Source organism: Dromaius novaehollandiae, chromosome 6, assembly GCF_036370855.1.
Source record: "Dromaius novaehollandiae isolate bDroNov1 chromosome 6, bDroNov1.hap1, whole genome shotgun sequence".
NCBI classification, from domain to species: Eukaryota; Metazoa; Chordata; class Aves; order Casuariiformes; family Dromaiidae; genus Dromaius; species Dromaius novaehollandiae.
The window spans coordinates 44,430,675-44,447,343 of NC_088103.1; the positions used below are offsets into that span (position 1 = coordinate 44,430,675).

Sequence of the window (16,669 nt, forward strand, 5' to 3'; positions counted from 1 at the left end):
CACAGTTTGATAATATTTCATAATGTTCCGTGGAACAATTAGGCTTGAAATTCTGACACCTTGGTATGCTATTCCATGTTCTTAGGTGGTTGGTAGTTTATTAAGATTATTCCATTTTTCACAGGAGAAAAGATGTCTAGCCAGCAACAGATCTGTTTTCCAGGTGTTTGTCCAGGGATGGTCGATTGGTTTGGGGATGTCCTTTATCACTATCCTATCAAAACCAATTTATTACACCTGAAGGATGCAACTTTGCACAAGGCTTAATCTGTCCCCGTTGTCGAAGAGGCAGTTTCTTGGCAGCCTCTGTTCCACAGGTTCTGGCAGTTGCACAACTGCCAGATAAATTGGATCAATCCGCTGACGGGATGGAAAACTACTTTTCTTTTTTGGTTGATTAACCTGTTAATTGTGAGCTGTGAGAACCTAAATAAAGGGAGGTGGCAGGAATGTGCGGCGAGAGAGGGGAAGAGCTGAACTGTCCCGGGAGCAGCCGCCTTTTAAATCCGATTGAGCCTGGAATGGGACTGCACCCTCGGATAACAGAAATGCGGTTAATCCCCCGTGATCAACTCAATTTTCAGTCGCGGCTTTCTCAGACCCCTCCTCTGCAGCAATACCTTGCATTCTTGCAGGGTGGAGGGCCTGGCATTTGCATACGTTAGCATGTGTTTGACTGAAAGCACCTTCCCAATTCCTTCAGGTTACTGGCTGACTGCCCTTCCTATCTGCTCCTCTTTCTCTCGGAAAGCAATGCCATCAGCGCTTATTTCAGATGGCCTTTCCCGTAGGTCCTTAAAGCGGGGAAGAGTGGAGAACTTTACCCCCTCTTTGTTGCCGGTCGATTAACAGCTCGGGTTCCCAGCACTCCGTGGCAGGAGAGCCCGTGGGGCTGTCTCCTCGCTGCGACGAGGGGCTCGGGGTCGTGGTCGCGGTCTGAATCGCTTCCGCTTTGTTTCCTGTCCAGCACAGGCTCGTCTCTGTAAACTGAGACTAAAAACCAGAAATACAATCGAAGCCCTTGTACCTCTTCCCCCCCCCCCCCCCCCCCCCCCCAAAAAAAAGGCCGGGCCGTCCGGCTAACCTGCGCGCCGGGGCCCGCCGCCTCGCCTCCCCGCCCCGCCCCGCCCCGCGCCGCCGCGCCGCCCCCCGCGCCCGCCGCTTAAAGCCGCCGCCCGCCGCCGCCCGCCGCCGCGCCTCGCCTCGCCGCCGCGATGCCGCTGTGGGGCTGGAGCCTGCTGCTGGCGGCGCTGCTGCCCGCCGCCGCCGCCGCGCCGCCGCCGCCGGCCTGCCCCGAGCGCTGCGAGCGGGCGCGCTGCCCGCCGCTGCCCGCCGCCTGCCCCGGCGGCGCCGTGCCGGACGCCTGCGGCTGCTGCCGCGTCTGCGGCGCGGAGGAGGGCGAGCCCTGCGGCGGGCCCGGCGGCGGCGGCCCCCCCTGCGGCGAGGGGCTCCAGTGCGTGGTGCCCCCCGGCGCCGTGCCCGCCTCGGGCACCGTGCGCAAGCGGGCGGCCGCCGGGCGCTGCCTCTGCGCCAGCAGCGAGCCCGTCTGCGGCAGCGACGCCGTCACCTACGCCAGCCCCTGCCAGCTGCGGGCCGCCAGCCGCCGCGCCGAGCGCCTCCGCCAGCCGCCCGTCATCGCCATCCAGCGCGGCGCCTGCGGGCAGGGTAAGGGCCGCGCCCGCGGCGGGGCCGGGCCGGGCCGGGCCGGGCGGGGCGGGGGCCCTGGCTGCCGCGGCGGCGGCGGGGGGCAGCGGCCGAGGCGGCACTCGGCGCTCGCGGCAGCGCGGGTGGGCACGCGGGGGGCATCGAGCGCTGGCTGGAAGCGGCGCGCAAGCAGCGGCACAGCAGCCAAGTCGTGGTCGTCGCGCACCTGCCAGAGTTGCGGGATGAGCGGGAAAGCGGCGATGATGCCGTGATTCTCACGCGCTGTTGAAACCGTGGGATCAGCAGGGAGATGGCAGTTAAACCATGAGTCTCGTGCTCTTGCTGGAAACTTGGGTCAAGCAGAGGAATAGCGCTTAAACCCTGATGCTCGTTGTGCTTCCCCACCTACAAGTGTAAATCTTCTGGCCGTGATGTGGGTTCCTTTTCCAGCTGCGGCGTGCACAGCTGGGTGGGGAGGAGGGAGAGGTATGGCCCTAGGCTGGAGCTGGTGGGTGCTGGGGAGCTGGGGCTTTGCAAGGCCCGAGATTTGGCCGCTGCACCACTGTCTGGAGTGAGCAAACCCAGGGCGAGGACTTTCATCCTCAGGGCTCTGTTGCTTAAGGGGATGCCTGCCTTCTAGGGAGGGATCGCGCTGCTGAAGTGCAAACGGTCTGCAGCAGTCAGGCATCCTAGTTTATGCCTGGCATTATTAGGAGAGGACCAAAGGAAAGGGCTGTCCTTGGCTGAAGTGTGGCATTCAAGTTCAGTGAGAAACTAGAGCAAGAATGCAGCGTTTTTAGTCCGCCAAACGTCAGGGGAAAAGAATCCTATATCCAACTTTAAAACTAAACATCTCCTTCCCTCCCTCCCTTCCTCCCTCCCTCCCCTCAGGAAAGTAACCCTTGAGGAGGATGCAAGACTTGGACTTGGGCGAAACTAGTTTCAGAACTTGCAAGGTCTGTACTGATAAGGGTCAGAGCCCTACCGTGCAGCTGGAGCTACGTTTGGGACCGCTTTATGAGGGCACTTACAGCCAGGCTTTTTATCCCAAAGAAATGCCCTGGGGAATAAAATCAAGATCATAGAAGCTGTTAAAATCTGATTATGGTAAATGACTGCAGTATGTCCATGTCAGCAGACCAGGCAGTTGGCTGCCTTTGCGCATTTTATCAGATGCACTATGGTTATTACTAATAGCTTTGCTGGAGAGGGGAAACTTGAAACTGAGCAGCGTATTCGGCTGACTTGCAGTATTTTTTTATTTTAGTTTAGTTTTTGGAGGAGAAGGGAGTGGTCATCAAATCAAGAAGTAGCAGTGTAGCTAGTAGTAAGGAAGTGTAGTAATGTCCCTTTAGCATTATTATTTAGTTGTAGTTATTTTGGTTGAATTGGATGTAGCTGAATTCTCCGTGCTATAGGACAGATTACTAATGCCAATTATTTATAAACCATGTAAAGACAAATTACTGGGTTATGAAGCTGTTGCTCTGCGCGTGAAGTCGTCGTACTGGACAGCCCTCTGGAGGGTCCAGTCTTACTTCTAGTGGTGGGTAGTGCAGGCCGTGACACAGCAGTACGAAAGCAGACTGGCAGGCCAAGGTCAGATGATCTGTTCCCTTCTGTTGTGTTTGCAAGATGCATTCTTGCAACTCCTGATACAGATTGGTTTAATTTTTATGGACTGAGATTATATGTTCATTCCTAATCACTCAGTACAGCTAGGGGCCAATATGTAAAAATTAGCTTGAATTAAGGCTTTATTTCTGAAACAGTAGTTGTATTTTAGTCAGTTAATGCTGTTTTCTTAAAAATCGATCCTTCTGTTGTAGGTTGTGCTATATCTGCACACTTCTTTCTCTAAAAACTTCTATGCTTTTTTCCCAGTATTTATCTCTCATCCGTCCAGCAGAAGAATGTAATGAATTATAATGACTGTGCTCTGCTCAGGCAGAATCCTGATCTTGAAGCCTTAGAGATCCAGTTTGTAATTCTTGTATCATACAATCAGTTTTTCTGTGCCGGTGGTTTTCCCCTCAGTTTAAAGGCTATGTTGTGTTCCAGTGGAACATTGCTGGCATTTACTAGGGAAGACAAACAATTAAAGCTTTCACACTATAGTTTCCTGATCTACAGTACAATATAATGCTTTGTGATTTTATTCTCAATTTATAAAACCAATATTGTCATCTCACAGTCTTTTCTGCTAAATGTTCATGGAAAATCCTGGGCTGTCTGAGCTGGTGAGTAATGCATATCTCCTGTAGGTTGTAATGAAAACGCATAGGATGGAATTGGCTCATTTTACAGCTTGGCACTTGGCAGATGTCCTGAACAGCGATCTTTTTTTTTTTGTTTTGTTACAGGAAAACTAAGCTCCAGGAGGTGCATCACATCACGTGTATGTTCAGACAACCACTTTGCCCCTGTTGCACCTCTTGTTGGAGCTCTGTTTAATATCTGCATCAGTAGGGACAAAAGGAAGGTACTAGAAGAGCGGATCAGTAGTATGCATTATCTCTCCTACAGAGCAAACATTGCTGCAAGCAAAAGTTTCTTCAAATGTAAAGAACCTAAAATAAAAAGAAATGGAGAGTGGGCTGTAAAGCTGCATTCCCTAGAGGCAGATTGAACCACTCTTTATTTAGAAAAGAAAGGCACTGCCTAATATGTGACTCCTCGGAGAGTTGCTACTTTTTTATTTTATTTTGGCTTCATTTTCAACAGTGCTTTTTCTACTTCCTGATGGAGTTATCTTTGATAAAATATTTTTATACATTCACAGTAACATATCTTTATAAATAATTTAGTGAATGTAATACAATGGTCCAGGGAAACCAGGGAATGGGGATGTGGAGAAAGCGTTTGGAAAACACTGAAGTTTCACATCATTTTAGTAGTTGGTCAAGTACGCTGTTGTGCCTTTGCTTGTAATACTCTGAAAATATTCAGGCTATTACTGTGTAGAATAGCTTCATCAATAGTTTGTCTCCTGGTTCCATCTTTTACCTTTAAATAAAATGATCGTTTTTGTCTTGTTGTCTAAAGCCCCGTATCAAGAGTTTATTCTCCTTTTCATCTAAATTCAGGAGCCAGCAACAGAAAGAAAACTGAAACCAAAGAAACTCCAAGCTCTTCTTTTCTTGGTTATCTCTGCAATTCTTTGCTTTATCTTCTGCTTTTAAGTATTCTTATCAGAAGAATCCAATGGTTGGCCATTTCTGGGATTAATAGCCCTATTTCAAATAATATGTCTGCCAGGAGACCCTGAAGATGCAAATGTGATGTGGCATCTAATTTAAAATAATTACTTATTCAGTAGGTGCATACATTGCATAAAGTACAGCTTTTTGTCTTTTGCAGTTTTCATCTATCACAGTTCATTCTGGAGTGCTTCTTTCGTCTTTCCTTTGATGTTTCTCAGTGCATCTGTTCAAATAGAGGGTGTGCTTATGAGGGGATGAGAGAGAGGTAGGAGACGAGGTTGCTCTGGGTCTGTGTGTATAAGAGGGTGATGTTTTCCTATGCAAAAAAAGGAATCTGAGTCTTAAAGCTTGAAATTTCACAAGCCTCCCTGACCCTGCTCCAGCCTTGGACCTGAACAGTGGTGAGAGGATGGGTCCTGGCAAGGTGCAAATGTGTCATACTGAGGTGCTGAGGGGTCTGCCACACTTTAGTGATGTGGTCTGGGGATGCAGGATCATTCTGCAGCCTGCTCTGCAAGCCAGACGCTCAGAGAAAATATATGGGGACTCCTGGAAGAGAAAGGGGTGAGGGCTAAACTGGCCGTGTCTGGAGAAACTCCAGGAACAGGCAAGAGGTAAGTATGTTTAACTGATGTTTGCTGAACGCGTGGGATGGGAGCAGGGCCGAAAGCACCCTGTATAGACTCACCTGTGTTAAATCAGGTGGGTCAGGTAATGAGCGGGGTTATGCGCTGCGCTAGGGATATGTGCTGGCTGCTTGACCCTTTTCATTAATGCCTGTGTTCATGCCTGGGTGGTGCCCTCTTTCCATTTCCCTTCTCCACCCTCCCTCCTTTCGGCCTTGCCCCAGGCTGTGTAGCCTGCGATACGTGTCCTTCCTGCGCGTTACCTGTCCTGCGCGGCGGCGGTGGGCAGCAGCACTGGACGTTCCTTTCAGCCTGGTGCCCTGGGCAGATGTTCTCCTGCCTCTGGCAGGTGATGTGACCCTGCTTTTCATATCAGAAATTCTGAGAAACCAGCCCCTGTAGCATTGGCAAGCTGCGTGCCATTCGTATGCCAGTCTGGGCAGGACTCCTGAGCTGAAGCTTTAACAAAAGAAATCTTCATGTTTCTTAAGGCATGTGAGTGATGTTGGTAGAGAGTGTTTAGGCCTGTCGAAGCATGTGCAGGGAGAGGCTCGGTGCTTGCTGGGCAACATGGGATGGCTTAACATATGTGACAATACAAAGACAAAAAGGTTAAGGTCCTCTGAACAGAAACTGTAAAACCATGTAGATGGTGTCCTGCTCTCTAGAATGAGATCAGTGCAATGAAGCCTCCAGTGTTTTGTGTTTCATACCTACCTAATGGGTGCTTTAAGGATGTCTAACGTTCAGCATGCCGTGAGGATGTTTTCTTTTTCTTCTGCAAATGTGTTCTCTGTGCTTTGAACGCTCTCCTCTTGGCATCTTGAACAGCTGGTATGGCAGAGGGAAGAAGGCTCGGGACCATCTACATAGAACTTAAAGAGCAATCTTCCCTTCCTGACTTCTCCCAGCAGGCATTTGGGACAGTGTGCCATTCTTTCCATGTTGTGCTCTGGAAAACTACACTGCAAAATACAAGTTAACTGGGATTTATCTTTTAATCTTCAATCAGAGTAAGAGGAAGAAAGCTCCTTGTGGATGCTCTCAATTCTTAGCTTTCCTCTGGCCCTTTTTGGGCCGAGTTTTTAGATCTTCATGTCTGTATTAGTCTTCTATGTCTTCTATGGTGTCCCAGCATCCTCAGCAGTCCTCAGCATGCTAGATCTGTCACACATGGTTCATGCTTTTCTGGCACAGACGAGTTTGTACCATGGCATCCTATTTGGAGTTTGTTAGATGTGCATGCTGTTCTGTTTTAGATTAAACAGGTCAGTTACTTCTTGCATTGCAGGCAGGAGGAGGTGGGTTTAGGAGAAACTCTCAGTTCCAGAACAGTTTGTATCATCAACGGATCCAGGTTTTATTATTTCTTTTCCACATATTATCTTTTCATACTTCCGGGGTGAGAAAGAATCCATCATTGAAACTCATTTTCTTGCAAAATGGCTGATGTAGTATTTTGAAATGCACCAGGCATAAACTGCATCCAAGTGACTCTCCATAATTAATCTGGCAGAAGAAGAAGACCTCAGCAGTCAATAAACCATTTGTCATTAATTCTGAGTCTTTTGAAAACAACAAAAAAATGAAAACCATGCATCAAATGATGGGAAAGAGCAGTAGTTGGAACTGTTTAAATTTCTTTGCTTATAGTACTGATAGGGCTAAATGTTTTGGCAATGGTAAGCCTTGCAGAAATGAATAATCAGGGCAGGAAAAGAAACTCAGCTGAGAAATCTGGGAAGGTCAGGAACTAAGCCAGATATTTATTAAGAGGAAAGTTGATATTGTTTTTGCGAACCAAGCTTTCAGCTGTTTCCCTAAACATAATAATAGACATTTCATGATTAGTGTACTGAAGAAATGTTAAGAGAACTTCCCAGGTTACTTGCCACATGTTGAGTCTATAAAATGACTGTGTGGGACTGGGTGTTGAAAACATTTGATGCATAAATTAATGCTCTAATGCCACTGGGTTAATTTTTTTTTAGCCTACTTCGTCTCCCTCAGTTACTGTGTTTGGGTGGTCTGAGAGTCATTATTTTCTTCTGACTTTCCTCAGTCTTTCTTGCAGCAGAGGGAGAACGGGAGGGAGGGAAGAGGCAGCTAAACACAGTGGAAATAAATAGTAAAATATTTCCAGAAGAGAACCGATTCCCAAGTGTGGGATTAAAAAGCTTTTTGAAAGCCAAGTATTCAGCTCTAAGGAGAGACAACTGTAAGAAGCGGTTTGTCTAAAGCAGCTCACCTTTTCCCTGCTTCACATCTAGATTTCCTTCTTGGGGAGTCAGCAGTAATTTTGTAGTCTCCAGACATCAAACAGTAGAATCAGTAAATAAAGATTTGAAACAAGGAAAGATTCAATCCTTTCATCTTCTGGGCTTTGAAATTTAAAGGTATGCGTGGACTAAATGGGAATACATAAAAGCCATGAGTAAGCAGTAGGAGTCGTAGGAAGTTGAGTTTGGGTGTGATGAAGCAGTATATCCTTAGCAGTTAAAGGAAAGTATCTGCTGTCTAAGAAACTCGAGAAGCTGGAAAATATTTTTCAAATGTGAATTTACGTGTGTTTGGAGTGAAAGAAAGCAATGCTAGAAATAGAAAGTGGAGTAGTGTGGAACTTAACTTTTATTGTAAATAATGTCATTGCTCCTGTAAGTTGCTGGGGCTTTTAGGATCCTTGGCTGGACGTGGTGGTATTGTAAGTCCTACCATATTTGTGATTGGGCCCAGGTGAATATGTAATATTATTTTGGAGACTGCATTCAGGATGCAGGAAAAAAGACTTTATTTTGGTATGTGAATACAGGTCATAGTGTTGCGTGGACTCATTTGCATGCCTCAAAGAGAAGACTATAACTGAGAAATAAATCTGAACTCTCCTATATTAGAGGGCTATAAAAATGCATTGATTTATTCTAGCTGAAGATTTGGACCTCGTATCTGTAGTAGCAGGAGATGTAATGTTTTAAACCTGCAGTACAGGACACAGGTCATTAATCGTATTATTTTAAAGTTTAGTGAATTGAGAAAATCTTGGCTACCATATTTTAGTAACTGCAGATGAATTAGGCAGCCCGACAAGGTAGGTCCTGAATTTCTGGGTGAATATCTCACACCCTCGTGCGCTGGTAAGAAGCACAAGGCTGGAGGCTGGCTGGGTTGTGCAGCTCACTGAGTGCTCTGCCAGGAGTTGTGCTTCTGGGGGGACAGAGGTACGTGTGTGTGTGTGTGCGCACACGTGTACACACACCTGCCGGAAAAAACGTGTGTATGTAATGCTCACAGACAGAAATAGAACCATTAGCCTGTGCATTTATTATGCTCCAATTCTTCAAGCAGTTGCAGGGACTCTAAGTGGCTCTGTTAGTATGAGCAGCAGTGTGTTGATGGAAGCAGTGCTAAAGATAGGCTAGTTTGTTTGCAGGATTGGGGCTGTACTGAATATCACAGCAGAGTTATGCTCTACCGTGTTTGAAATTTTCTGTGTTACTAGTTACAAACCCTTTTCTTGTCTGTCATCTTTTTCTCTCCAATTCCATTACAGTTTCTCGTTCTGTCATGTATTTCCCTCCTATTTTAAAATTTAGGAGTCTTTTCTAGTGAGGTGGGAGAGAGCGATGTGCTGTGAATAGTTCTGATATCTGGTATTGCAGGCTTGTTACTAGAAATATTGATGATATGGAGGTAAGGTGGTTAGAATTAAGGACTGCTTTGAGTTTCCAATAGTAATTAGATTTTCACATATTTTACTGACAAATAACTGAAGAACAAAATAATGAATGTTAAATCTATTAAATAACTGCCTAGTGGTTTTTTGATGGTCTAAGCTTTGCAGTAGTTTTACAGTATGTGGCACAGCAGAGCATTAAGAGAGCTCACAGTATTTTTAGAGGCTGGTGTCGTTACCCTATTCTACAGATAGCGAATCTAGGGCAGAAGAAGATAAAGAGCTTTAGTCAAGGTCAGCCAGTAAACCAGTAGCAGAGCTGAGTGCAAACTGAGGTTTTAAGAGTCCCCATTCATTTTCCTCCCCCTTGCCAGCATTGCTGCTCCATTTTTCCATTACTTTTCTTTTCCATTACTTTATTTCTTAAGCTCGCAGGCTGCAATTTTGGCTGAGAAGTTCTGCAAGCAGAATCGATGATCTGTCAATCTGCTTCTGCAGAAAGTAATATTGGAAAAGGAAAGAAGTGGGTTGACAGAGCACTGACATGGAAAAGAAACCCAAACAACTCCCCCCCCCCCCCATCCCTCTCCCAGAAAATAAACACAGAACCCCAAGAATCTTGTATCTCAACATTTGTGTTAGTAAAGATGTGATTCCTTCCTTTTTGCAAGACAGCATATACCCTGTTGGCATGTCTGCACACTCCCTGCAGATCTCCTGATACAGAGTTTTTTGCCTATAAAAGTAAAGCTTGGCTAACCTTTTGCTTTCTTTTATATTCAGAGGGCAAACTGGGAAAGGCAAAACCACTTATAAGAAAAATCTTCAGATTTGGAAAGGAATAAGTTGGGATAGATGTGTGGATCAAAATGTAAATCACAAATGGCTAATGTTGATAGGGTAGCAATTAGTACAATAATTAGAAATCTGCAAATGATAAAAATATGTATATCAGACAAAGAGATTCTTTTCATATGGTGAAATAGAAACCTATCCTTTTTTTAAACTTTAAGAAGAAACTATATGTAAACTGGAATAGGGTGCTCTGAAGGCATGCTGTCTCACCGATGATAATGCCACCTCCTTTCTGTAGTTCTCGAAATGAGATAGCAGAAATATAGTCTCCATTAATCCAGTTTCATTTCTGAGACACTCACTGATTTCTGATGTGTACGTTAAAAAAAAATCTGAAACTTCTGTAGGATGATTCCTAAGACACATACAGATGATATTGACAGAAACTGTAGGATTTATTCAATATGTAGATCTTTGTGTCTTTTGTGATTAGTTATGCTAACTTCTGCATTCTACTATTACGAAGCCCTAGGGAGGAGGAGTATGTGTGTTTTATTATTGTTTTCATTTTATGTGTTTCATTTGCTATCCATTTGGTCCTTCTGTGCGTTTCTTTCTCTGTGTTACCGTAAGAAGACTCCTGGCACAGCCAGGTGGTGCAATTAATGCCTTCTCTCTGGCTGCAGGGGACATATCTTAGGAGGCTTCTTTCACATCTTTCATTAGAGAAAAGTTCATTTAAGAAACAAAAACAAAACTTTCTTGCAGGTTCTGTGGTGTCTGTATGAGGGTTCCTCGAAATTCAGACTAAGTCTCTCCTAAACAGGGGTATCTGCTAAATATTCAGTGCGAAAATTTCTTGCTTATTTAAATGTGACTTTACTGTTTTTATAATGTAAAGAGGGGTGTTCATGATCAGACAGCTCTGGGTTACACATGGAATATAGGTGTTACCACATCATTGTTACCTCGCAGACATTTTAGTGGACGTTGTATTGACTGTGCTGAGATGCATGGAACTGAGAAGCAGAACAGGGTGATGACCTGAATTGAAAGCTTGAGGGCTGTAAACTGAACAGGGCTGGAAAAAGGAGAGGAGAACTTATTCCTGACTCATCTGTTATATTTTCAGAATTCTACAAAGAGGAGAATACCGTGTCTGCCATAACCTGTTGACTGAAATATTCTTTTAATCTGTCTACAGGAAATAAGGCAGACTCTTTTCCATAACTACCTGACTTAAATTTCTTAATGTTTCCAGCTCAGACAGGACTACGGTTAATGATGTTTTTGAGTTCAGCACTCTTTACCCTTGTCCTAAATTGCTCTTCCCTTTTTTTTTTTTTTTTTTTTTTTGGTCTCCAGTGCTGTGTCTGTATGAGCCTTTGGTATGAGGAAGCTTTGAGTGTGCAGCGTCTGCCCTGCACCCTGCTTTCCCTCGTTGTCCTCCAGACGTGCTGGCATGTCCGTGCAGCGCGCTGCAACGCACAGAGGGCTGCTGGCGTGACTGCCAGAAGCAGTGCATCTCTGTCAGGAGGCTGCGGAGTGAGGCTAATTTGTCATCTCTGGTTAGCCCGTCTCAGCATGTATTAATATGGCAGTGTTGCTTCCCATTCCCGAGCGAGCTCAGGGAACAGTGTGTTCTGCAGAGGGCTGCGTTCCCTCTGGGTCGGGGCCTGAGCCTTGCTGTTTATACAGAAGTTGGGTTTCCTCCCACCTCACCGCTGGTGTTTACAGAAGGAATCGTCGTTTCCTGTTGTGTTAGATGTAGCTGTCACTCTCCTCCGTAGCTTCTTTTCCTTTCTGTTTATGCAGAAATGCTTTTAATCCTCATCAATTTGAAAGTCTATTGCTTTTCCTCACATTTCTATTACCATAATCAGTTTATAAAAGAATTCCTGAAATCTTCCAGAGTTCTTTTATTCATTTTCTCCATGTGAAGTTCTGGAGACATTATTAAAGCCTGAGACTAATCCTGTGGGGTAAAATACAATTATATCCATTTTAAAGATAAGCTAAGACCCCGAGGATTTAAATTCCTTTTTTGGAAGTTGCATAGAGACCGAGTAGTACAGCTTAGACTAAGATACACAGATCCTGGATATTATTCCTTCCACAAAACGTTCTACAAGCTTGACATCTACCCAGCAATTCAGTAGTTGATTTGCAATGGAAAACAACATGTATCCAATTCATACATTATTTCTGCCTTTTGGAGAAGTGTTAGGAAAAGTTCCTGTTGAAAAAGGAAATGCTAAAATTTTAAGTTTATATATATATGTATAAAGTTATATCTGAATTTTTCAATAAGAAAGCTGTAGGCACGTTGCACAAGGGCATTGACCACTTACTTCCACTGAGAAGAAAATCCAGCATTACATTCAAAATGGATGCCTAAGAGGCCTATTTCGTATTAAGAACCTAGAACACATACTGGACCAAAGTTCTCTGAAGACTCTGTGCTTGAAAATTTAATTTTCTTCAAATACTCTTTTTCCTGCCATGTTTTCTTGTTTTATAAATGCACAAGAGCACTGTACGTATCATTCTCTTTATGTAATCTGATCATTAATGCGTTACCAATATCTTATTTTACTTATTTATACATTTACATTTTCAAATAACTTACCCTCTCAAGCTCTGTTACAGGCAGTGAGCATTAATTTCTTCTTGGTAGTTGGGGATAGGGAGAATCGGTGCCTGAAGGAACCGAGTCCCAGTAATTCTTTGCAACAGCTGGAACCTCCTGATTGCCGGTGGGGTACACTGCTTCTTTCAGGCTCTTCTGCCTACAAATCAACAAATTCAATTTTTCTTTATGAAGATACTAATTAAAACTTGTGCTATTTATTCGTCTTCATTTTTATACTCAAGCATGCTATTTTATATGAATCGCCAACTCTGGTCTAAACACTGTTCCGTTATCATTAATTTGAGAGCTGTTTATTCCTATGAACTCTGTATGGGTTCCCTGTCTTGTTGAACAAGGCAGCTTTTTTGTTTGTTTAAATGAGTTAATAGTTTAAGGCTTTTGTATTAACAGGGAAAGTAGAAGTTTGAAGCCTGCTCCTTGCGAGGTCTCTGATCTGTGTGGTACTTTCTTTGTTAAAGGTTGCTGAGAAAGAATTGATTATCTGAATATTATGAAGATGAAAATAGACTTCATTGTACCTTTTTAAGTTTGTATTCATGCCAAAAAGAAACTTTACTTTAAATCTTTGTTTTAATCTTGCAGTGGTTCTTGCTGCGGGAGATGTTCTAAGTGAAGACCAGATTTGTGCAGTTTATTATTCAGTAGAATAAGATGTTTGAAATCTTCCCAGCATTTAGTGCTGTAAAAATATTTATGTTGTTGTTAGGGATGTCGTAATAATGTATATATTATTCTTGGAAATTTGTGAAGTTTCTTTAGTTTGTCCTTGGATGATACGGAAAAAAAAAACCAGTATAATGGTAGTTTTATATATAGCATAGTACTGCTTCTATGGTTTAGACCTTTCATAATTCCCTCCCTTGATCTGAAAATTGTTCCTAAGCAAATTGTCTACAATGTGTAGAATGTTGTGTCTTATTTTCTTAGTATTTTCATTGTGTAATATCCTTTTTTGGTGTATTACACAATTTATCCTTGAATAGGAAATGGAATATTTAGGCTTGCAGTTTTACGTAATTTAGAAAAAAAAATGTGGCAGAAGATTCCCAGACATCATTTTTTCCTTCCATCTTTCCAGTGGAGCTTGCTGATACCACCATCTTCAGTGTGAGCTAAGCACATTTGCTGTAGTTTTTTTTTCCACAGTAGCATCAGAGGTTTAATGTTTACCTATATGACATGAATGGAAGTTTGCACAAACACCGAGTGGTTGGAGGGTGCAAGTTCTCCAAGTAAAACTTTACAGTCCTGTGGTTTATATTAGTAGTCCACTGATTCTGCCAGCCCAGAAGTTTTGTCAGTGCTTAAGCCCTGCTGGCTCCAGTCCTGCAGGGAGTCTGGCAACCTCAGAGGAACCTAAGTTTTTCTTTCAAGCCGTAGTATGTTTGGGTACTGGGGATATCTTAAAGGGAATGAAAGCCTCTTGCTGTTTTTAGAGGAATTGAAGTGACCATTTCCAGACAGAATCTCAGCTCTTCGACTTGGTAGGGACTTGAGGATATCTGGCATGGCCACGTCGAGGGGGAGTGGGAGGGAGAGCTTTGCTGCTGGTTGCCTGCTGGTTAGGCGCTCACCTGTGATGTGCAAGTGTCAAGTTCGAGTCCCTGTCACATCGTTTAGAGAGCGGTGGCTGCTGAGCCAGCCACTCTGAAAAGCAGCAGGTGCTTGAATTGAGGAGTCTCCCATCTCCTGTTATTACCCAAGCTGGAGAGTACCCTTGGTTATTCCCGAAAGTGCTAGCATGTGGTTGTTAGTGTCCCGCGCTGTTCCTAAAGACATTATCTGGATGTGCCTTCTTTTTTTTTGCACATAACATAAAAATACACATTGAATGGGATATTAGTGTTGGTTCTAACTTCATACAGTGGAAAGGAGGTGTGGGAGGGTTGAGGGTGCTGTAGCACAGACTAGCTGCAGAGCTTATATGAAGAGCTGTTCTCATGAAACATAGGCCTGTACTGAGGGAAGAGCTTCACAAAAGACCTTCCCTTCTCACAACTGAAAGAGGGAGTTTACTTTCATGAGATTTCTATCCCCAAAGCATCCTTTCAGTTTAGCTCAAAATACTATCAAAAGCAGCATATACAGGATAGGTTCTGTAAGCATTAAAGCGTTGATGCCACTTTGAGTCATGACCTAATCAAAACCTAGATTTAAGTATGCTTTTTGGCTGTCTTTATAAAACCAGATTATCACAGTTCTTGTTTACAGTCACTTGCACTTTTTTTCATGGTTCAGTATTCTGCCCCTATGTAATTGCCTTGCCTTCTAGCAGTTTGTTTACTGACAATAGCCCTATTAATGTCAGTTGGCAGTGATTTTTTTTCTTTTCATTGAGGGCCTGACAACCAGCACACCTTTGAAGTCTCTGAAGAATTAGTTGCCTTGGGATTTTTTCATGTTGCAACCTATTCATGTTTTCTTAATTAGCTTTCAGTAACCATAATTGAATACACAACAGTCATCTTCATAATGCCATTAATAAAGGTTCTTAACCATGCTCATGGGCATTTGGGGCATTTTGCAGTAAGTCAATAAAAACATTACAAAATACAAATAATAACGGCATATAAATAGAATGAGGAACAGTCTGCAAAGATCTAAACATCAAAGCCTTAAAGGTATTTAGGATCTAGAGCTTTTTCAAGCCCACCTCTAAATGTTTTTTTTAAAAAAAAGACAACAAAACAATGAAATACCAAAAAGAAAGAACCAACTGGGAACAAAACTCCAAAGGACGTGGTTTTAAAAAAACCAAAACAAAAAAAAAAGGCAGAAGTCTGTGGAAACTTACTCACATGGATTCAACAACACTGATTATACTAAAGAAGCAATTTTTAGCTGAGAAATCTACATTTTTAGACAAATTTAAATGTGGAATTAAAGAAAGAAATATTCACCTGCTTGTGGGATCCTTGCATGTCGGCATGCACATTGTGGTTTGAGATATGTGTAAGGATACACAGGGAGTGGGAATTAAACAGTCAAAACTATACCATTAGGGGCCTGATAGTTTTTATTTCTGTCATTCAAAAGTGGTGAGAATAATTACATAAGATATTTGCATGCTGTGTCATCCTTCAGACTGGCAATGTCTTTAGTCAAAACTTTTTTTTTTTCTTCTTTTTTTGATAGTTATGGCATGGTCCATTAAACTAGTATAATGTCCCTAGCTCTTTTAGTCTGAAAATGTGGAGAGCATTGCCTGCTACTGTTTCCACTGTCATAACTTTCTTTTCTCCTAAAACTCTAAACTATCAGTAGAGCTGAAAAATACGTGTTTTAGAAGAGGAGAATATCTCCTGCTGAAGTTCTGAATTTCACTGCTGTCTTCTGCAGCAGCTAATGATGGCTGGAAACTACCATATAATTTTTGAGTAATGGGCACCTGTTCATACTGGTTTTATATTAGTGGAGTTTGTATGGCCACTTAGACCTCCACATAGTAGCCCGTGCCTACTGGTGATTCAAATCATACAATAAAATTCTACTTGGTGGTTGTTGGTTATAGGAAGGGTGAATGAAGCCTTCAACTCCTGCATGCATTGCTCCTTCATCCCAAAGAGTAATTAACCATAGTGAGCATTAAGTGTGCACAAAATAGGCAGACGCTGTGCGTGCATGTGTGTCCAGTTTTGTCTGTTCTCTTTCCCTGATACTCTTTCTGAGTGATTGCAGAAAATGTTCTTCTCTTTTCTAACATTACTAATTCTTTTGCTCTTGCCTTTAAATTTCATGTTTTAATATGATAGTAAAGACCAGTTGTTATGGACTTTTTTTCTTGTTCGCATTCACCAATAAATTCATCCGAGTAGTGCTTTGACTTTTGTTTACTTGCTTAAAAAAGGTATGTTTTCCATTTAAGTGGGCAGTTGTTCAAGAGTGTTGCAAAACTGTGTTACACAATGCAAGAATTCGTAATACATAAGCAATAAACAGGCGTGGTAAGCTGTCGTCAGCTATTTAGGTCAGTATGCCATGAATCAGTGTTTATTATCTAACATTTTCAGAGTATGAAATTCTGACCTTTTAACTGTGCAGCTCAGTTTGACTGCACAAGGATGCAATTTATACACAA

At 43.2% G+C, this 16,669-nt stretch overlaps 1 protein-coding gene across 1 annotated transcript in view; it reads left to right on the forward strand.

Annotated features, from left to right (window-relative positions):
• The first annotated feature begins 1,165 nt into the window (after positions 1 to 1,165).
• The window catches only part of HTRA1 (HtrA serine peptidase 1), a 37,735-nt gene continuing 22,231 nt past the window's right edge, over positions 1,166 to 16,669 (forward strand). Inside the window, exon 1 of the mRNA XM_064514342.1 lies at positions 1,166 to 1,665. Within this exon, the coding sequence (XP_064370412.1) occupies positions 1,215 to 1,665 (451 nt within the window). The 5' untranslated portion in view covers positions 1,166 to 1,214. The remainder of the gene's footprint in view (positions 1,666 to 16,669) is intronic.